This window comes from Petaurus breviceps, unplaced genomic scaffold (genome assembly GCF_028583685.1).
Source record: "Petaurus breviceps papuanus isolate PSGF00001 unplaced genomic scaffold, PetGlider_PUasm1.0 98, whole genome shotgun sequence".
Classification (NCBI taxonomy): Eukaryota; Metazoa; Chordata; class Mammalia; order Diprotodontia; family Petauridae; genus Petaurus; species Petaurus breviceps.
The window spans coordinates 1,355,657-1,378,247 of record NW_027187460.1 but is presented as its reverse complement, the minus strand read 5'-3'; the positions used below and the strand labels follow the sequence as shown (position 1 = coordinate 1,378,247).

The 22,591-nt window shown below is 38.6% G+C and overlaps 1 protein-coding gene across 1 annotated transcript in view; it reads right to left on the bottom strand.

The window, feature by feature from the left end:
* LOC138155868 (maestro heat-like repeat family member 5) overlaps positions 1-22,591 on the bottom strand; it is a 130,344-nt gene that overhangs the window by 63,926 nt on the left and 43,827 nt on the right. The window contains exons 10-13 of the mRNA XM_069081120.1: positions 22,077-22,172; positions 17,092-17,196; positions 2,909-3,041; positions 694-797 (exon numbers count right to left, since the gene is read on the bottom strand). Of these exons, the coding sequence (XP_068937221.1) occupies positions 694-797; positions 2,909-3,041; positions 17,092-17,196; positions 22,077-22,172 (438 nt within the window). The remainder of the gene's footprint in view (positions 1-693; positions 798-2,908; positions 3,042-17,091; positions 17,197-22,076; positions 22,173-22,591) is intronic.

Below are 22,591 nucleotides of genomic sequence, written 5' to 3'. Positions count from 1 at the left end.
ATTATAAAGAACATTGAATTTGGAGTCATATAACCCAGAGTCTAGTTTCAACCTCTGCCATTAACAGGGATGACAAGGAACCTTGAAACTATGCCATATAAGAATTAGTTGAAGGAAAGGGAGATGTTTAGCCTGGAGAAGGGAAAGATAGGAGAAAGGGGAACATGTTCTTTGCCTTCAAATACCTGAATAACTATCATGGAGAAGAGGAAGCAAACCAGTTCACTTGCTCCCTGAGAATAGGAACACTGGGTAGAAGTGACAGGAAGGACGATGTCAGCTCAACATAAAAAATAACTTATTGACTTCAAGCTATTCAAATGTAGAGTGAGTTACTTTGAGAGCCAGTATAGTTTTCAAGAAGAATCTGTATGACCACCATGTAAGAGATGTCATAAAAAGAATACACACTCCAGGAAAGGGCTGATACTTGACCCCTTGGAGTCCCTTAAAAATCTGAGATTCTAAGGCAAGCACTATATATGACTTTGGACAATACACTGCACTTCTCTGGGCCCCTGTGTCCTCCTCTGTCAAGGTAGGGAGGTTGGACTAGATGAACCCTAAGGTTTCTGCCAACTTTGATATGCTATGAAAACTTTGATATGCTTTGAAAGTATGGCTGGGAGCCCACACGTCAGAGTTCTCTTATCTCCTTGTCTCCCTGAAGCTCCATAGCCTGGGGATACTTACCTTCACCAGACTGGAGCAATTTTTGTTCATTTGTTCCAAGAACTTCATGTCCAAATTCTTCAGTTGCTTCAATGTATATAGGCAGTTGTGGTTTTCTTCAGTCCCTGGTGTAAAGAAGTACATTTGAGACACTTTCATTGGGGAACTTAGATGCTGTATTGAAAAAAAGGACATTGGCAAACTGAAGTGTAGGCTGAACAGGACAGACTGGATGGTGAAAGGACTATTAGAAAGGATGCCACACTTAAACTGTTTAAACAGCTTGAGATATTTAGCCTGGAGTGAAGACTTAGGATGATGTAATAGTTGTCTTCAAATGCTTGAAGGGTTAGCATATAGAAGGAGAATTGGATTTTTTTCTGGTTAAATGTAGGAGCTAAAGGTAGAAGCTTCACAAATATACCTAAGATCAAAATAATGAAAAGTTTCCTAACAATTATTCATCACAAACTAGCATAGGCTACCTTGGGAGGCATCAGGCTTCCCATGACTGGAGGTCTTCCACCAGGGTCCAATATGTGGCCATCAGACAAAGGCTTAATGACCACATCCTGGAATACTCTAAGCAATGTTCAGTTAGGGGTTGGGTTGTGCTAGGTGACCTTTGAGAGTCTTTCCAATGCAGAGTGTCTATAATAATTAAGTTATAGATTCTAACACAATTGGATATAAGAAAGTCACTTTCCTTCTTGAGTTTCCATCTTGGTGAAATGGAAGAGTTGAACTAGCTAATCTTTAAGGTTTCCTTCAAACCCTAAAATTTTAAAATTCTAGAATTATCTTAATGGCAACTTGACAAAAGTAGGCATTGTTATCAGATTAGTGAGTGCTTCATTATAATGAAGGGCATCATGGAGTGATGGCAAGATCACTTTAGTTGGAGTCAGGAAATTTTAACTTGAATTAGGCTCTGCTTACAAGGTAAGCAGATCAGGCATGTCACTCTAGTTATCTGTACCTCAGTTTTATCATCACTAAAATGGGGAAGATGATATTCCTCCTACTTACCTCACAAGTTTATTGTGAGAAAAGTGCCACAAATCTCAAAACAGATTATTTTGTAATAAGATGTCCTGACTCCAGAAGCATCTAATCTTACTTAAAACCTTCATTCTTTCTTTCTGTGGTCTCTTCTTTCTTGACTTCTTTACTGCTGAGATCCCTTATAGCTGTGAGATTCTGTGTTAACTGAAATCTACACAAATTTTTAAAAATAAACATCCACACCTACAACTTTCCCCCCATTCTGACAGCTTGTTCAATGGTGGTCCTATTGGTGACTTAGTTTTGTCCCTTTCTATTTCTCAAGACCCATCTGCCAAAAGAGATCCTTATGAGATTAAATCTAACAAGCAAATCCTCCCTCTCCCAATCACCACCTCTTCTCCCTACTCCCACCCAGGAGAGGCACTTTGTAATGCTTTTTCTTTCAAGTAGCAGAATGAGTCTTCAATGGATAGAATATTGGAAGACCTCAGTTCTGCATCAGATACTAACTAGCTATGTGACTGGGCAAGTCATTTAACACCTCTCATTTCCTCATCTAGAAAATAGAAATACTAGTATCTACCTTACCAGGTAGTTGTGAGGGTCAAATGAGGTAACATGTAAAGTGTTTTGTAAACCTTAGAGACTAATTGTATATAAATGCTAGCTATTATTATTATCAGATCAGGAAACACACAGGCAACTCTCCTGGCCTGAATAATTGAACTTCACAATTAATTTCTACTTCCCAACACTTCACCCTCAAACCAAACAACAATAAGTCACCTAACATCCATATTGGAACTCCAATGGATTGTTTATGGTTCCAAGTCGCTGGATTTTTTTCATCTCACTCTCAGGTGGGAAAGCATTAATGAAAAATGCCATGACTCTGGATGTCCCCCAAAGTAACTGAATGAGTCACAGAAGCTGACAGAAAATTTATTACAGTCCATCTAGGGTTTGTGCCAACATATACTCATTCAAAGTTGTTCTCTCCTCTCCCCTCCACCAAACAATTAATACTTTTAAAGCATGATCATATCCATTATATTGGATCACAATACTTCTGTCATGAAGATAGAATGACTAATATTATCTCCATTTGACAACCAAGGAAGCTAGTGTTCACAGAGAAAAGGTAAGAGACTTACGGGTCACACAGTTAGTTAGAACAGACTACAACCACAACCCGCTTTTTAAATTTCTTCCAGTCTAGGGCTCTCACTTTCATGTGTCAGGAGCTGTATGAGGAGCGAAATGCATTGTCGAGCACAGAGCTGGTTTTCTTTACTCTCGTCTCTCCAAAGAAGACTGAACAAAGCTAACTGATGCCCCATCATTGCCAGCGATGTCTCAGACTAAGGAAGAAAGATGAAAGGGGAAAAAAAAAACCATTAGCTTGCAGGGAGGTGGGGAGGGGATGTATCCGATGAGAATCCCATCCCATTCCAGTCACAAGTTTCTTGTTTTCCAATTTTGTAGGCCATCTTAGAAAAAGGAACTAGATTAGGACAAGGACATCCAGGTTTCGGGCTTGACTCTACTAATTAGCAATGAAACTTAGGCAAGTCACTTGAATTCAGTTGCCTTTTTAAATTATCTCTTTCTACTGACTTCACAAAGGATATTCTGAAGGTCAAATGAAAAACTCCACATGAAGATCTTTTGAAAAGAATAAATTTACCATACAAATGTAAGTATATATGAATATTAGGAAACTAGACTCATGAACCAAAATCTGGTTTGCTATTCGATTATGAGGGCCATTTTTGGTTATCTTGAGTAAGACTCTCAACTTTAATTCCAAAGAAGGTTTAAATAAGTCTAAGGAAGAAAAGGTATGGGGTAAATGGTTTACTCAATAAGAATTGTGGGCTGATAGGCTGAGGAAACGTGTCTCTGGGGATCATCAATAAATCATCAAGGAAATTCAGAAAAGATTCGTAAGAGAGGTTGAAGTGGAGTATGACCTTCTAGTACATGCCTGAGGAACAAAAATTTGTTGTTTTTTCACAGGATTGAGCTGTGGTAGCGGAAGGAGATATCAAGAAGAGTCATTGGTTCTGCAGACATCAGAAGACTTGGCCTAAGGAAAGGCCCAAGAAAAACTGGCTCTTTATCCACATTCCCCTCCAAGTATCTGTTTACCCAGAGACACTATAATATAATCTGCTGTTTCATTTCTCAAATGTTTCCAGTAAACTCACTTTTGCCTTAAACACAAAGAGGCCAGCACTTAACTAGAAATAGATATAAATGTAAGTTAGGAGGAGAGCTCAAACTGCCTAGATATTGGGAATTTTCCTTAACAGTGGCTCTGAACAATGGTGACTAAACTCAATGTTTCATCCAAAATAAACTCCCTAAAGCTGAAGACAAGGGAACTTCATGGATGTTAGGAGCCATTGGATGGTCCTGTGAGTTGAAAATATGCTAATTATTCTAAGTGTTATAGATATCATCACTGTCTTTGGGTATTTGAAGAACTTTTGTGGGAAAAAGTACGAACTCATACTAGAGGACCTCGACGTCCATGTTGATTTTCCTTTGGACACCCTAACCACTCAGATCCTCAACCTGTTCACCTTTCCTCCACCTCACCTCAGCTACTCACAAAGATAAGCAGACCTTTCATCTTGCCTTCACTCACAAATATACCACCTCCATATTCAAGAATCTTGAAATCCCCTTATTTGACCATAATCCATTGGCTTTTCACCTCTCCTGTATTCTCTTATAAAACCCTTTCTTTATCTGCATCATGATTTCCAACCTCTTGACCCCTCGAATCTCTCCCAGGCCATCTCCCCTGCTCTAGCTACACTTTCCTCTCCTCCCCATATTGACTCCTTGCTGAACCAATTCAAATCTCTACTGTCTTCCTCTCTTGAATCCCTATCCTCTTTATCACATTGCCAATTACACCGAGCCAAGCCTCAGTCTTGGATCATTTCTACCATTCATTGCTTTTTCTCTTATGCATAGGCTGCTGAACAAAGGAGGAGAAAACCACAAACATTCTGACTAAGTCCACTACAAATTTATGTTACATAAGCTCAATTGTGCTCTCAATGCTGATAGGCAATTTTACTATATCTCCCTTGTTAAATCACTGTCCTATTCTCCACAGCAGCTCTTCCAAACCATTTCATCTCTCCTCATACTTACCATACCTACCCTCCCCCAACTCTTTGAAAAGAATCTTGCCTCATATTTTATAGAAAAAAAAAATTGAGACATTAGCTGTGAATTCTCTCTTCCTCCTTCTCCTGTCACTCAGATGCATTCTGACACTTTATCCTCCTTTAACCTTGTCTCGCACAATGAAGGCTAATCCCCACTTGTTCAAGTGATCCTTCCTATTCCATCCCATCTCCTCCAACAAATTATCCCTTCTGCCATCCCCACTTTTTCACTTATTTTTAATGTCTCCCTCTCTACAGGTTAATTTCCAACTGCCTACAAAGATGTCCATGTCTCCCCCATCCTGAAAAAAACCCTTACTTAACCCCTTTATCCCTGCTATTGTCCTATATCTCTTCAGTCCTCTATAGCTAAACTCCCCCCAAAAGGCCATAGGTACTTCCTCTTTCTCACCTCTTACTTTTGCCTTAATCTGTTATAATCTGGCTTCCAACCTTATGGTTCCATTAAAACTGCTTTCTCCAAAGCTACCACTGATCTTAGTTGCCAAATCTTTTTCTCCATTCTCATTCTCCTTGACCCTTCTGTGGTTTTTGACACTGAGGATCACAGCCTCTCCACCTTGATGCTCTCTTCTCTCCAAATTTTCATGACACCACTCTCTCCTGATTGTCCTCCTACCTACATGACTCTTCCTCCCAAGTCTCCTTTGCAGGATCCTCATCCAGATCATACCCTCTGGCCATAAATACCCCACAGGGTTCTATCCTGGGTCCTTTCTTTCTCCCTCTATACTATTTCACTTGGTGATCTCACTCAGCCCCCATGGATTTAATTGCTATGTCTATACTGATTATTCTCAAATCTATCTAACCTGCCCCAACCTCTCTATAGACCTTCAAACTTGTATCTACAACTGCCTTTCAGACATCTTCAATGTCCAGTAAACATCTTATGCTAAACATATCTGAAACAGAACTCATTATCTTTCTCCCTAAACACTCCTCCCTCCTATCTTTCCTATAACTATAGTTCTTCAGTCATTTCAGTCATGTCCAACTCTTTGTGACCCCATTTAGGTTTATCTTAGCAGAGATACTATATTAATTTTCCATTTCCTTCACCAGCTCATTTTACAGATGGGGAAACTGAAGCAAACAGGGTTAAGTGACTTGCCCAGGGTCACATAGCTACTAAGTGTCTAAGGTTAGATTTGAATGTAATTCTTCCTGACTTCCTGTGCTCTCTCTATTTACTGTACCACTTAGCTGCCCTCCCAGTCCCTCAGGCTTGCAACCTAAGAATCATTCTCTCCATGGTTCCCTACCAATCAAGTACAAAATCCTCTGATGTTTAAAGTCCTTCATAACCAAAGTCCTCTCCCCATTCCTTTCCAGTATTCTTAAACCTTACTGCTCACCATGTACTCTTTTGATCTAGTAACAATGGCTTCTTTGCTGTTCTATGAACAAGACACTCCAGGCATTTTCTCCAGCTATTTCCCATGTCTGGAATGTTCTCCCTCCTCAGCTCTACCCTACTGGCTTACATGTCTTTGTTTAAGTCCCAACTAAAATCCTATCTTTTATAGCAAAGCTTTCTTAACCCCTATTAATTCTAGTACCTTCTGTCTGGTAATTATTTTCCTATTTAGCCTGTATATAGTTTGTTTGCATATATTTGTTTTCCCCATTATAATATTTTGAGCTCCTTAAGGGCAGGAATTTTATTGTTGTTGTTGTAGCCCTAATACTCAGCAGAGTGCCTGCCTGGCACATAGTAGGTGCTCGAGAAAATGTTTATTGATTAATTGATTCACTTTGCATCAGTACAGCTAAGTCCTTCCATGTTTATTCATATTTGTTGTTTCTTAGAGCACAGCAATATTAGATTACAGTCATGTATTACAATATGATTAGCCATTCCCTAATTAATGTACATTCCCCAATTGAATTTTTGCTAAGACAAAAAGTTCTGCTTTAAATTTCTTGGTATAATGATAGCTAGATGGCACGATGGATTGAATGCTGGATCAGGAGGCAAGAAGGCCAAAGTTCAGATACTTTCAAGCTGTGTGACCCTAGGCTAGTCACTCAACCTCTGCCAAGTTCAATTTCCTCAACTGTAAAATGGGGATCATTCTAGCATTTACTTTCCAGAGTTGTGAGGATAAGATGAGATAATATTGGTAAAGTGCTATTTAATGCACACTATTAGTCTTTTTATCAGTGATCTCCTTAGTGTCTAGTATCTTAGTATCTAGTAGTAGTAGTAGTAGTAGTAGTAGTAGTAGTAGTAGTAGTAGTAGTAGTGGTGGTAGTAGTAGTAGTAGTGGTGGTGGTAGTAGTAGTAGTGGTGGTAGTAGTAGTAGTAGTAGTAGTAGTGGTAGTAGTAGTAGTAGTAGTAGTGGTGGTAGTAGTAGTAGTAGTGGTGGTGGTGGTAGTAGTAGTAGTAGTAGTAGTAGTAGTGGTAGTAGTAGAATTTCTAGAACAAAGTTTATGGACATTTAAGCCACTGTATTTGAATAATTCCAAATTGTTTTCCAGAATGATTATACTCATTCACAGCTCCACCAATAATATATTAGTGACCACAACTGCCAAATTTAATAATATTTTCTCAGTCCTAATCCTTCTCTGTCCATCTGCTGCCTTTCATATTGTGGAGTACCCTCTCTTCCTTCTTTCTAGGTTTCATGACACTGCTTTCTTCTAATTTACCTCCTACCTGTCTGACCATTCCTCAGTATCTCTTCATCTATATCATGCTCCTTAACTGTACATGTTTTTCTACTAGGCCTTTTTCTCTTTACCCTCAATACTGGGTTTCTTAACCTAGGGTTCTCAGACTCTTAGAGGTATCAATATATATTTAGGGAGTCTCTAAATAGGAATAGGAAAAAATTGTAACTTTATTTTCGTGAATCTTTGATTTTCTTTGTAATCCTGTAGATTTTATTTTATGCCTTTCAAAATATTATGAGAAGGGGGTTCATAAACTTTTATCAGACTGTCAAAGTGTCCATGATACAAGAAACATTACGAATTCCATCTCTATGGGGTGGCTAGGTGGCACAGTGAGTAAAGCGGCGGCCCCGGAGTCGGGAGGACCCAAGTTCAGTTCTGGCCTCAGACACTTAACACCCCCCCCCCCCCCCCCAACCCCACACACACAAAACTAGCCGTGTAACCTTGGGAAAGTTACTTAACCCCAATTGCCCTCCAAAAGGCAAAAAAAAAAAAATCCATCTCTATCCTTTCTCTCTTGGTAACTTCATCAGTTCCCATGGGATTCACTATCATATCTTTGCAAACAACTGCCAGATATATATACCTAGTTCTAGCTTTTCCTTGAAACTTCAGTCTCACATCAACAATTTCCTATTGAACATTTCAACTTCAATGGTTCAAGGCATTCCAATATTAATATGTCTAAAACTGAACTTACTAGATTTTCCCCCGAAACCCTTCCTTCTTTCAAACTTCCTGATTTCTATTAAAAGCACAACCATTCTTCTGGTCTTCCAGGTTTGTTGTAATCTTGCCATTATCCTCAGTTCCTCATTGTTGTTCATCCATCTCTAATTAGTTGACAAATTTAGCTATTTTTACCTTCACAAAATCTCTAAAATCCAACCCTTTCTCTTCACCCTCATAGTTACCACCATAGATCAGACTTAATCATCTCTAGCCTAAATTTTTGCAGCCTCTGATATCCCTGCTTCATGTCTCTAATCTACCCTACACTCTGCTACCAAAGTAATTTCCCTTCAGCACAGATTTGACTATATGACTCCTCTACTCAACTAACTCCAATGACTTTCTATTATCTTTAGGATAAAATACAAACTCTTCTGTTTATCTTTTAAAGCCCTACGCAACATGCCCCTAACCTACCTTTCCAGCCTCATTGGACATTATTCCCCACTTTGATCCAAATAAACTGGCCTTCTCTTTCTTCTCATAAACAACACTTCATCTTTTCATTCCTTTCATTTGCACCAGCTGTCTCCCATGTTTAGAACATATCCTGTCTACCTTTGCCTCATAACATCTTCTCTTCCTTTACCCTCTAACTCAAACATCACCTTTTGCAGGAAGACTTTTCTGATCCCTCTTTTGCTAGTGCCTTCCCTCCCAAATCACTTTGCATTAAACAACTTTGCACACATTCATATTCACTTATTTATGCTGGAAATATTTTAGCTGTACTTGTCTCCTTCAATGAAATGTATGTTTATTTCAAGTAGGAATTGTTTCATTCTTTGTACTTGTATACCTTGAACCTAACAAAGTACCTGGCACATATTAGGCTCTTAATATATAATAAATTCTTTTAAAAAACAGTTGGCTGATTGATTCTTTGTATACATCACTTTATCTAGATGACTCCCAAATCATTTTCTCTTTTGTCTAAAGTACCTGGCTCAGTCTTGCACCCATCTGCAACACTTGCCCTATAGTCAAGAACTTCCATGTACCTATTACCTCCAACAATCTGACTACCCAAATTGTCATATTCTTAGACTTTAACCTGAATTTTCGCTCCATGTCAGTTATACCCATGGGGATAGTCATAACCTTGCTCTCACCTTTACCCATAATTCTTCTACCTTTGGAATCTTACATTCTAAAATTCCCCTCTGATTACAAATTCCTATCCTTCCAGATCTCCTTATGTCTCATTCTTCATAAACCTCTTAATCATCACAATGACTCAGAGCATTAACATAGTGTCTGTCACATAATAGCACTTAAAATGCTGGTTGACTAATTGATTGACCTGGAGGTCATTCCCTTTCTCCCTGCTCTTCCTTACTCACTCTGGCCTCACTTTCCTCCCCTTACCGTCTTGACCAGACAGCTCATACTGTACCATATACTTTATTGTTGCTCAGGTCTTTCCAAAGTCCAGGCTCACATTACTCCAACCATTCTATTTTCCTACTCCTTTCATGCTGCTGAACAATAATGGAAAAATCATATAACACTACTGAGTTTACTAAAAATTTATTGTGTAATCTTAACTGGGTTGTCAAGGCTGCACAGCATTCTTTTTATTCCTCCCTGATTCTCTATTGCATTTCTCAGACTGACTCCATCAAACCTTTTTATCTCTCCTTAAGTTTTCTACAATAGCTCCTCCACTCCTTATATCAACAAGAAAATGGACCCTTCCATCATTCCCTCTGTCTAAAGTGTTGCATGTGGTTCATGTCCACCTCTTCCTTGACCTTTGTATGATATGCATTTTAAACTTGTTTTTTGTTTTGTAGACTATAGTGTTTCATGACTCTCAGTGATATAACACTGGAAGAATATTGGTATTAAAAAGATGGGCCCTTCTACAAAGTCCTATTCTGATGCCTCACTGAGACATGGTGATAAACCTGAGTTCTCAGTTGCTCTTACAACCAATCTCACCCTCAATGGCTCTTTACTTATTGACTCATTCCACAATGCTTTAAAAAATGTACATATCCCCACACTTTGAAAAAAAAAACCCCTGACATGTCATCCTCTCAAAATTTGTTTTTATATTTTTCTCCCATTTCATAGCCCAGATTCAAATGGATCTCAATGTCACTGAGGTGATAGACTTCCCAATGATATAGGCTATATTTTATCCATATCGCCCATTCTGAGAGACCCTTGTCTATGCCAGGCAGTTAATCGACTAGCAGGTGTTAGGCACTTACTTTGTGCCAGACATTGTGCTAAGTAACAAGAATATCTCAAACATTCCCCTCACAAGAACATTCCAAGATTATGAATATTCCTCCACATGTGTTCAGACCCTTCCTCATTTTCTCATGAAATTTCAGGGATACCAGTGGAATACACAGAATAACCACCAATCATCTCTCACTCTTATCATGTGACCAGCTTATTTCCACTCATCTATTTCTTTGGTTAATATCCTTTACTTGCTTGTGTCCACCATGTGCCTCTTCGTTTCCCTTTGTATGATCCTCAATTTCAGCTTCTTGTAGACCATAATGTTTCATGACTTGTAGCCATATAACAACATGGGACTTGTGGGCCTCCTCTGCAAAATCCTATTCTGATGACTCCTTGTGACATGGAGATTAACCCAGGTTCCTAGCCACTATACCAGTAAAGCACAGTATCTTTCAGGGTCTAGCCTAAAGACTACAAGTACATTGCCAGCAGCAGACTATCTCTGCTTTCTAAGGACCAGACTAGCTACATATGGACACACCTATTACTGGTAAGCTTACCACTCCATGATGAATTCTTTGTCACCTAAAACAACAACTACAACTTGACTTATTTAAATGAGCTATTGACACCAAAAGGAGGCAAAGGGATGGAGGAAAGCATCAGCATTAATAATTTTAATAATAATAACTTATATTTTATAATTATTTATAAGTTATATTATTTATAACAATTTATAATTATATATTACATAATTATATAAATAATAATTTAATAATAATAATCAGCATCAATAATTTTACATAGAAACTCAAGCACCATAAATCAACTACTATAATAAGGAGGCCAAAAGAGCCCTAAAACCACTTTAGTCAGCAAACATTTGATCTCTTTGCTAAGTTGAGAGACATAAATGAGGGAAACTGGAAGATTATTAACATTGATGCCCCCCAAAATAACAAGAAGTAGTTTGGTGGGTAGAAAGGAAGGGAATTTTTTTTTTTAATTTAACAAAAATTAAAATAAGCAAAGTCATTCCAAAATATATTTAAGATGAAACTAAAAGAAAAAAAAGGAGATGAAAGATGGAAAAGTTGTAAATATAATTTTAAATGTTCTATTGATTTATTTTGCTTTTATATATCACATGTCTGGATACATCCCTCCCCCATCACTTTACAGAGAGTTATTCCTTATAACAAAGATTTTTTTTAAAAAATGTAATTCGGGAAAATCAACCAACTTATAGTCCCAAAGTATATGCAATTCCACACCTATAATCCTATAAAGAAGGGAGTAAGGTATATTTTCTCAACTCTTCCCCAGAGCCAAGCATCTTGGTCACTATATTAACCCAGATTTTAGTTTTTTGGGCATGAGCATCTTTTAATTTACATTATTATAGTAACTATAGATGTTGTTTTAATGGTTCTACTCAATTTACATCAATTTACATCAATTCATATGTTTTTTCATGCTTCACTGAGTTTTTCATATTCATTGTTTCTAAATGTACAGTAAAACCCTTACATGTGGTGTAGCCACAATGTGTTTAGTCATTTCCCAGTCAATGAACTTTGTCTCCAATTCTTTGTTACCAGGAACAAGCTGCTATGAATATGTGAACATAGTTGATCTACTTGGAATATATACACCAAGCAGCAAAAGTTCTAAATTAAAGACACATCATAGTCACTTTTTTAGCAAAATTTCAAAGGATATTCCAGAATGGTTGGATCAATTCACAATAATACTTGTAGTTTATTAATATGTCTTTCCCCAGTCCCTCTAACATTGACTATTTCCATCTTTTGTCATCTTTACCACTTTTTCTGTGTGAGAAATAAAACCAGAGTTGCTTTAATTAGCATTTTTCTCATTATAAATGATATGGAGCAATCTTTCAAATAATCATTAAAAATTTGATCTTCTTTTGAGAACTGTTTGTTCCATTTTTTTATCGATCACTTATCCATTTGGAACTGGTTTTTAAATCTTATTTACATTAATCTCCTAGATATCTTAGATATTAGACTCTTATCTTCGTTGTTACAAATTTTCCCCAAATGATGTAGTCCTTTCTTTTTCTAACCATACTGATTTTGTTCATGCGAAATTTTTTCCGTTTTGTGTAATTGAAATCACCTACTTTATTTTTTTGTGCTTGTCATTGCCCTCTGCAATGCTTTTTATAGGAAACTCTTTCCGCTATCAAAGACATCATGTCTTTTATTCAATATCACAGTCTCAGAAGAGCTTAGAATGATCATGAAGAAAACTGGGAAAAGTAGTAGGCAACAGGAGACTGAGAAGAAGCAGCCAGACCGAAGACGAACAGATGAGGTTGCTGAGGTATGGGCTCTGGGAGCCTCCTTGACCTCTCCTTGAGTCCTTGCAGTACAGACTCTGGGAACCTCCCTTGGACTCTTGATTAAATCATCCCATTTGAAGAGGCATTTGCATGAGGCCAAAAGCCTTATATTATGGCTGGGCCCAAACCTCTGTTACTAGACTTCCTACCCTTGAGCCTATCAAAATAGCAATCCACCCTTGAACTGGCCTAGCCCACCATTGTCTGTATTCTCCAGGTAGCCTCCAGCTACTTCCCACCCTTAATCACTCATTGACCTCATTCACTGCTCCTGAAGACCCTCCCCAAACTCCTCCTCTAGACCACCCCTAGATTCCTCACACACCCTTCTGTATATAAGACCCCATTTTATCTCCATGCCTGTGATAGTGCCATGGAATTACCTAGCACAGACTCACGCTGTGTCCAATACAAGCGAACTTTTAATAAACTTTACTTTTCTTTGGCAGAGAGAAGACTTGAGTCGAATTCATTCAGCAGCACCCGGCATGTTGGTATTTTGGGGTCTCCAGAGCAACCCTAACCCTCTTTATAGGTAACCTCTTCAAGGTCAGTGCTGGAGGTGACATTTGAGAGGTTTGTGAGATTGATTCTGAGGGTATATAAAGAGAGGATATAAAGGTGTGGAAAAAATCACTTTATTAATGCCACAAAAGGGTGACTGATATGACATTGATAACTATCAAGCAATAAATTTACTTTTCCATGACAGTAAAAGGCATCCTGAATGAGGGTATGAGAAAGAAGCAGGAAGGCTTTCATAGACATTCCACTGCAGACTGCCTCTTTGTCCTAGTATAACTGACTAAAAGATGTAAAGAATATAAGATCCCACTGAGCTTATCCTTTAAAAATTTGATAAAGCAAAACAATGTTTCAGATTCTCTCCTCTGACAATGTATTTCCATGCATGTGCAAAAATTATAAGCGCTTACTTGTTGCAACAACAGAGATGACTTTGTCAAATGGTTCTTTGAGCATCAGCTTCAAGTATGACATTAACAGGCAGACATAGACTCATTAATGGTATTTTCCACTGCCATGAAAATCCAGCATAGAGTACAAGTTGAAGAGGATTTCCCCATAAATTTTGATGTCCTCCAGATGCTTTGGTTTGTGGATAACGTTGGTAATTGCATCAAGCCTAGGAACATTACAGAATTTCCTAAATGGATTCAAAATCATTCAAAAGAGAAAAAAAAAGTTTGCTCTTTTGAATGAACCTAACTCAAAAGAGTCTAACTATCCACAGTGGAAAAACCAGAAAGAATGCCTATTGTTGAGACTATTATATGTGGTATATAGACAATACAAAGAGCTCATCCATCAGTATATAGCTGAGATAAATAATACACAGAGACAATGAGGTAGACTCTGACTGAAAAGCTGGAAAGAATAGACAATTGCTTTGGCAATGTTGTAAATTTATTTTATTGACCCCAATTTTTTTCCCCAAATAAAGCCTGTCTTTTCATTTTTTGAAGCAACTAAATTCTGAGAAAAAAAATCTTTCTATACTAATTGTATCTGCTTTTCCACTTCATTCAATTTTCATTTCCTTAAAATCTTATTCCTGATACTTCAACTTGATTGAAACTATATCCTCTCAAATTAAAAACAACAGTTTAGCTGTCCTTTGCTTTCACCTCAGTTCTTATTCTTCTTCACCTTTCACTAGCTTCTAACACTGTCAACAACCAACTCTGATACTTTGATTTTTGGAACACTGCTCCCTCCTGGTTTCCTTCTGACCTTTGCTCCTAAGAGTCTGGAAGTCTACATGTCTTCACATCAAGGTAGACCCAAACCAGCACTAGAGGATTAGTCCATTACAAATCTACTTTCAAAAATAATTGTGTTCACAATCACATATTTTGGGTTATTTTAAGGACTCATTATAAAGGAGATTTTTTAAAAATATCTGCCTGTGTTCTGACCTAAGAATTTCCTTGATGAATAATGTAGCTTGATTAATAAATAATAAAGTGTCCCTTAACAAATAAATGATGAATAATAGTGTCCATTAGACATCATGTTCTCATGCCCAAAATAGTGTATTTGTTGATGTTCAGCTCATCTGGTAATTCATAGAATTTTGAAACCTAGATAGCTCTGACTGATACCACTTGTATGCAAGTCACCTAACCTCCCAGGGTCTCAGATGCTTCTGGGGTCCCTCCCTTCTAGCTCTGGAGGTATAAGCCTATGATCCTTAACAGATATGGAGTACTGCAAACTTGTTAACAGAAAGTTCAAGAGAATGCAGGCTCTCCTCCAGGAAGAGGCTTTCTAGCCATTATACCATATCAGATGGTTGTAGAGGGAGCAGCTGGCCCTGAAGTAGCTAGAAAGCCTCTCCCTGAGAGGAAGGAGTATGCATCTAGTCTGATGCATAGCCAAAAGCTCCCTCACAAAGTAGAGTAGTCAACTGAAGTAAGCAGAAAACGTCAGACAAAGATAAAATCTTTTCAGTTGCCTATGACTGGTGCCATTTCCGTTCTGGCACTTGCAAAGGGAAAATATTTGCAAAAACCATTCTACAAACTGTTTTCTCCATTAAGGAGAGAAGAAAGCTGATACTCGAATCCTGACATCAGAATCCTTGAGGTGCTTATAGAGGAGGTAGGAATAACACTAAAGGCAGGAAAATGAGCCAGATTGGACCACAGATAGATAGAGATGTGACGAGTGGTAATACAATTTTGTGGGTATTGAGGGACCAATATACAAAGTATCTGAAAGCAAGAGAAGAAACCAAAGGTAAGGGAAAAAATTCTGGAAACTATGAAAACATACTGATCAACCCTCCCTGCCCCTCCTTCCCTCTTTAGGCTGTATACAACAAAATAACATTAAAAGAGTAGATTAGTTTGAGGTCTTTGAAAACTTTTCTTTAACTTATCAATTCTTCCCAAACAATTTCCTGAACTAAATTCTTTTTAACCTTTGCCAAAGACCTAACCATTTTATTTAAGGAAAATGGGTAAAACTTCACTAAGGCACTCCGACCTCCAAGATGATAAGAATTAGGGTGGTAACTTAAAAAGAGGGCTGGGGGGTGGGGGTTGGAGTTGTCTATTTAGGGGAATGATCAGACTAAGAGAACAAAGTCTTTTATGCAGGTAAAGTATCTTTTTTGTCTTTTTGGAGGAGGAAGGCAGGGCAATTGGGGTTAAGTGACTAGTAAGTGTTAAGTGTCTGAAAACTGATTTGAATTCAGGTCCTCCTGACTCCAGGGCCAGTGCTTTATTCACTGCACCACCTACCCACCCCTGGAAGTATCTCCTGAGCTCTTTGATCAAGTGGAAAAAGCAGAATCTTTGGCCAAGTGGATGAAGAGGAACTCAGTGGTTTAGGGAAGTGATTCTTTAGATGTAGCCACCTTTAAGTTACTATTATTCTGAGACTGTTACCTAAACAGTGGACACTTGTTCAATCTTGACTGTGAAATTTTATCTATCCTTTAAGAATATTATAAATTATAATTCTAAAATGTTAGATTTTCAAAGCCAAGGAGACATTCTACCCATTTTTGGACAACCTTCTCTCTTTAAGCAGAAGATACTTAGACTGATTTTGAGCTAAATTAATTTTTTAAAACGTTTCTAGCAGATGAATCCCTAAAACAGTGAAGATTTTATTTTCTACAGATTATTTTGATATTGTAAATAGGTGACCAAGAGAATATCAGTAGCTATTGAATCAATAAATATTGATCTATATTCTAACTCTCTCATCCATACAAAATCTTTAGGAAAGTCATTGATAACGCATATAAAAGATATACTCAATGAAGGTATTATTAGGAGAAAATAATTAGACTTCCAAAAGCAATTATCAATAATGGACCTTAGCTTGACTATTTAACAATTACCTGAAAGATGAATAATATAAGATGCCATTTTGCATATTGTTTGTTGATTGTGAAAAACTAATGAACTGAATTATGAAAAAGTTTAGAAGTTATTTTCCTAGAGGATAAATATAATTGATTGATTGTCTCCTGGAGGATAGTAACCATCACCTTGTCCACACTTCCAAAATGTCCTGACCTGCTGGGTCAACCTTCCCTTTCTGCTCAGTCCTTATTAGTCTATCAGTCACCATTCTTTGAGTGCTTCTAGTAGGAAGAACCTCCCCCAATCTCTTGTTGCATCAGAAAGAAGGAAAAGTAAAGCATGGGGGAAGATTAGGGATTGATTCTTAACTTACAATCAGACTCAGCTTTTCCTGGGAGTACCGGAGTAGCTTCAAAGCAGTCTGCAGGGCCCTGAACCTCTCATGAGGTTCATTGGCCTTGAGCCAGGGCTCAAAGTGCTGTAGGTGGAACAAGAGAAAAATCTGGCTAAATGAGAGCCATGGTAGTTTTTTTTTTCCTTCAAATGCTTTATTAACTTCTGGTTCGCATTATTCATTTCTGCCAGATTTTGAGTTACAATGTTTTTCCCCGATTTTCCCCTACCCACCACCCCAAAATACCAGTTCCACAGGATACCCCCTCCTCCAATCTGCTCTCTCTCATATCTTCTCCCATACCCCCTTCGACCTTTCCAGTAGGGCATGGTGGACCTCTCTGCCCCAATGCCTGTATATCTTATTTCCCAATTACATGTAAAATAGTATTAATAATAGCATTTATATATTTTTAAACACTTGATTTTAAAACTTTGAATTCCAGATTCATTCCCTTCCTCCCTTGTCATCCACCCTTACTGGGAAGAAAAGCAATTCAGTATAGGTTGTACATGTGTAGATGTACATGTGCAAAAGATTACCATAGTAGATATATTGTAAAAGACTGACTATATTTCCCTCTCTCCTATTCCACCTCCCACTTGCTCTATTCTCTACTTTGATCCTGTCCCTTTTCAAAAGTGGGTGCTTCCAACTTCCCTCCCCCACAGCCTGCCCTCCCTTCCATCATCCTCGTTCTCATCCCCTACCCCCCTACTCTCCTGTAGGGTGAGATACCCTATTTAGTGTGTATGCCATTCCCTCCCTGAGCCAAATTCAGTGAGAATAAGGTTTTGCCTTTTTGCCTTCCTGTTCTTCCCCTCTATTGTAACCATTTTCCCTTGCTTCTTATATATGAGATAGTTTACCCCATTCTGTCTCTCCCCATCTCCTCTCATTATATTCCTCTCTCACCTCTTAATTTCACCTTTTAAGCATCATCCCTTCCTATTAAATTGGTCCTGTGCTCTCTATCCATGTATACCTGTAAACATATATACACACATTCACATATGTATTAATATGCCCATATACCCTCCTTCAACTATTTTCATACTGAGAAAAGTTTCTTCAGTTACAATTACCATTTTTCCATGTAGGAATGTTAATAGTTCAACTTTGATAAGTTCCTTATGATTTCTCTGTTTACCTTCTCAAGCTTCTCTTGCTTCTTGTATCTGAATGTCAAATTTTCTATTCAACTCTGGTTTTTTCATCAAGAATACTTGAAAGTCCTCTATTCCACTGAATGACCGTATTTTTCCCTGAAACATGATAGTTTTTCTGGGTAGGTGATTCTTTGTTTTAATCCCAGCTCCTTTGACCTCCAGAATATCATATGCCAAGCCCTTCAATCCCTCACTGTAGGAGCTGCCAGATCCTGTATTATCCTGATTGGGTTTCCACAATATTCAAATTGTTTCTTCCTGGCTGCTTGTAATATTCTCTCCTTGATCTGGGAGTTCTGGAACCTGGCTATAATATTCCTAGGAGTTTTCTTTTTGGGATCTTTTTCAGGAGGTGATTGGTGGATTCTTTCAACCTCTATTTTGCCCTCTGGTTCTAAAACATCAGGGCAGTTTTCCTTGAGAATTTCTTGGAGGATGATTTCTAGGTTCTTTCTTTGATCATGGCTTTCAGGCAGTCCAATAATTTTTAAATTATCTCTCCTGGATCTATTTTCCAGGTCAGTCATTTTTCCAATGAGATATTTTACATTGCCTTCTAGTCTTTCATTTGTTTGGATCTGTTTAACAGCATCTTGATTTCTCATAAAGTCACTAGCTTCCATTTGCTCCAATCTTATTCTGAAGGAATAATTCTCCTCAGTGAGCTTTTGAGATTCTTTTTCCATCTGGCAAATTTGGCTTATTAAGGCATTCTTCTCCTCATTGCCTTTTTGAGCCTCTTTCGCCATTTGAGTTAGTCTATTTTTTAAGGTGTTATTTTCCTCAGTCAGGCTGTTGACTCTCTTTCATAATTTTCTTGCATCATTCTCATTTCTCTTCCCAATTTTTCCTCCACTTCTCTTATTTGTTTCTTTAAGGTCCTCTATGGACTGTAACCAGATCATATTTTTCTTTGAAGCTTTTGGTGCAGGAGTTCTGACTTCACTGTCTTCCTCCTGTTCCATGCTTTGATCCTTTTTCTTTTTTTTTTAATTCAATTTTTAATTTATTAATTTGTTTATTTCCTTTTAGTTTACAGGATTCAATTCCACGATTCTTTGAATTTCACATTTTGTCCCCCTCCTTCCCCTCCCCCCCCATGGCATCTTATAATCAAGTATAGGATCTGTAAATACTTTCACATTATACAATGGTCAGGTTATAAGGATGGATTATACCAGCTGGAATGAAAAATGGTAAAGAGGACATAAAATCAAATAAGAGAACGAAAAAGATCAGGTATTTTTCTTCCACCTGGATATAAATTTAGTTCTTTCTAGTTCTTTCTCTGGATGAACGTTTTTCTCTCCATCATGCGTCTTTTGGGATTGACTTATATCCCTGCATTGTTGAGAAGAGTCCAGTCTATCAAAGTTGGTCATCACACATATGTTGTGTCTGTAATTGTGTACAAATTCCTCCTGGTTCTACTCTTCTCACTCAGCATCAGTTCTTTTAAGCCTCTTCAGGTAAATATGAAGACCGCCTGCTCCCCATTTCTTATAGCGCAATAATATTCCATAACATGCATATACCACAACTTGTTCAGCCATTCCCCAATTGATGGACACCCCCTTAATTTCCAATTCTTTGCCACAACAAAAAGAGCTGCTATAAACATTTTTGTACATATGGGTCTTTCTCGCCAAAACAGGAGTGTAAAGTTGGGGTACTCTGTTTATTTTGCTTCCTTGGTCTGGTCATGTCGCCCCTCAGTCACTTGGCTCCTGGCCTTTTTGCCACAGTAGGACTCTGCCACCAGACAAGGGAGCTTCGTCCCAAATGCTGGGGTTTGATCAGCTGCCAAAGATATTAGTTGGGTGCCCTCTCTGAAGCCTCCACACACTCTGGCAAGCTGGTCACACACCCCCAGGACCTCCACCCTACACCGCAATCCAGATCCAAGCAGGTTAAATCAAGAGCAATTACCCCTCAGACTGGTTGCTTGGTCCCCCTACACTCTGCAGGCCAGGAGCTGAAGCTTCCACGTGGGGAAGCTGCAGGGCCGAGGCTCCTCAATGGCTTCTCTCCCTGGGGGAAGAGGCCGACTGCACTCCCAACTACTGGATCCCAAAGTCTGCCCTGCACTGACCTCTCACTTTGTCCGTCACATCTATGTGTTGATAATTCTGGAAACCACCACAGCTGCTGGTCAGGTCCACCCTGGAGCTAATACCTCTGGCTCGAGTGGGGCTGGGGTCGGCTCCCAGAGTGCTGCGCTGGCCAATTCCTGCCCACCTGCTGGGCTGTCCTCAGCAGGAGGTTAGCTTCTCTGTGTCATTTTGTGGATTCTGTAGCTCCAAAGTTTGTTCAGAGTCCCCTTTTACATGAACTGGGGGAGGTGGAAACCGGAGCCCCATGGAAGTCCTGTTTCTACCCTGCCATCTTTACTCCGCCTCCTGCCATGGTAGTTTTGAGGGCTTATCTGTCTCATTCACCAGTCCCTTACCCCACCCCATATATACCCACTAAAAATTGTTGATTGATCCAGGCTAGCTCTATGAGCAAGCTGATTAGATAGACACCAAAATGATATGATACATGGGGCACCTCAAAGCCTCACCATTCCCTGAATATATTCCCCCTTTCAACCTGTCCTAATCCCACGATTCCCTTCTTCCCAGCTTTACATTCCCACTAGTTATTCTCCTTGGTCATATCTAGCAAACAAGCCTATATTCAGTACTCACTGTGTATGTAGCTACGAACTAGACATTTGGAGAGATATAAAAATACTAAGCTAACACTTATCAAAATGCCTGGAACATAGTAGGTACTTAATAATGTTATCTGACTATTACTAATCATAATAAATTGTTATATGTAGTACCTTAGTTTGTATAGTACCTTATCACCAACTTAAAACTTACTATTATACCTATTTTACAAATGAGAAAACTGAGGTTTAGAGAGATTATGTGACAGAGTAGATTAGAAAAAGTACTGGATGTTTCTGGAGTCCAGTCTTGTTTCTATCACTTCCTATCTGTGTGTATCCTTTAACACAGTGGTGTTTGCTTTTATAAAACAAGGAAGCTAATCTCTCAGGTCCCACCTAATGCTAATATTCCATGATTCTATTAATTGCCCAGTATCACATAGTTAGTAAGAGGCACAGCCTGGAATCCTAAGAATGTTTTCTGACTCTTAAGTCCAATGTTCTTTTCACCTCCTCTTCCTGTTCCTCACATTATTAGTGTGAAAATGAGTCTTTCATAATACAGGCTAGCAGGTACAACTTCAAGGCTGCATGTGGCCCCTTAGGTCCTCAAGTGCAGCCCTTTGACTGAATCAAAACTTCACAGAACAAATCCCCTTAATAAAAATGTACACAGCCTAAACATTTTTTTTCCAAGCACAATTTATAGCATTCACTTCATGGGAAAACTCAATATTAGGTCCAACTAGTCTTCAATGGGGCCACCAAGTCATGACAATGAGACTAGAACTCTGAACTTGTCATCATTTTCAAGGAGGAACATGGAAAGGGGGTGGGGAAGGAGGGCATGTTCACAAGCAATGGAGATCCTGAATTATCCATCCTCATCTTTACAATACTAAAAAGCCAAAGTAAAACTAACAAATTCAATCCATCACTCAAGGATTCAGGCTAATGTATTGCCAAGCTTCTGCCTCCTCATAAATATCTGGATGCAAAGTTGAATTTGATGTTTCTCATCTAAAAGGAGATAAAGTCTGAATGTAACTCTTAAATTAACACAATGAAGTCTTGGTGAAGGGGAGGAGATATGCAAAGGGGCCAGGGTCAGTTGCTGATGCTCTCCCATCCCTCACCTGCAGGAGAAATTGCAGCTCTTCCATTGTCTGATGCTCAGAGAGGAAACACTGGAGAAGCTGATCGAGGTTCTCCATAGTCTTGTCATATAGGCTCTGTATGTAGAATAAAGCAAGTTATTTCTGGTATCTCAAAGTCTGGCATGACAGGAAGACAGTACAAGATGGGAGAATGAGGGCTGGGGGTGGACATGGAAGGCATGTTCAAATTCCAACTCTGCCACTTCCTACCTGTGTGACCTTAAGGAAACTAACTCTTCTCAGTCTTAGTTGCATCACCCATAAAAAGGTGATTAAACTACATGGTTTGTTCTAGCTCTAACTCTATTATCCTATGAACCATTTCAGCTCTGGAAAAGCTTCAAGAAGTCTTCAACTGTAGTCCCCCAAAGCCCTGTGTTAGTCTGTCCCTGGGAGCTAACAATAGAATGTTTATAGTCATAGATTCTTGTGATGTTCTTTCTGCCCTCAAACATCACATAGCCCTTGGTAGCTCCCTTATGCACTCATCTTAT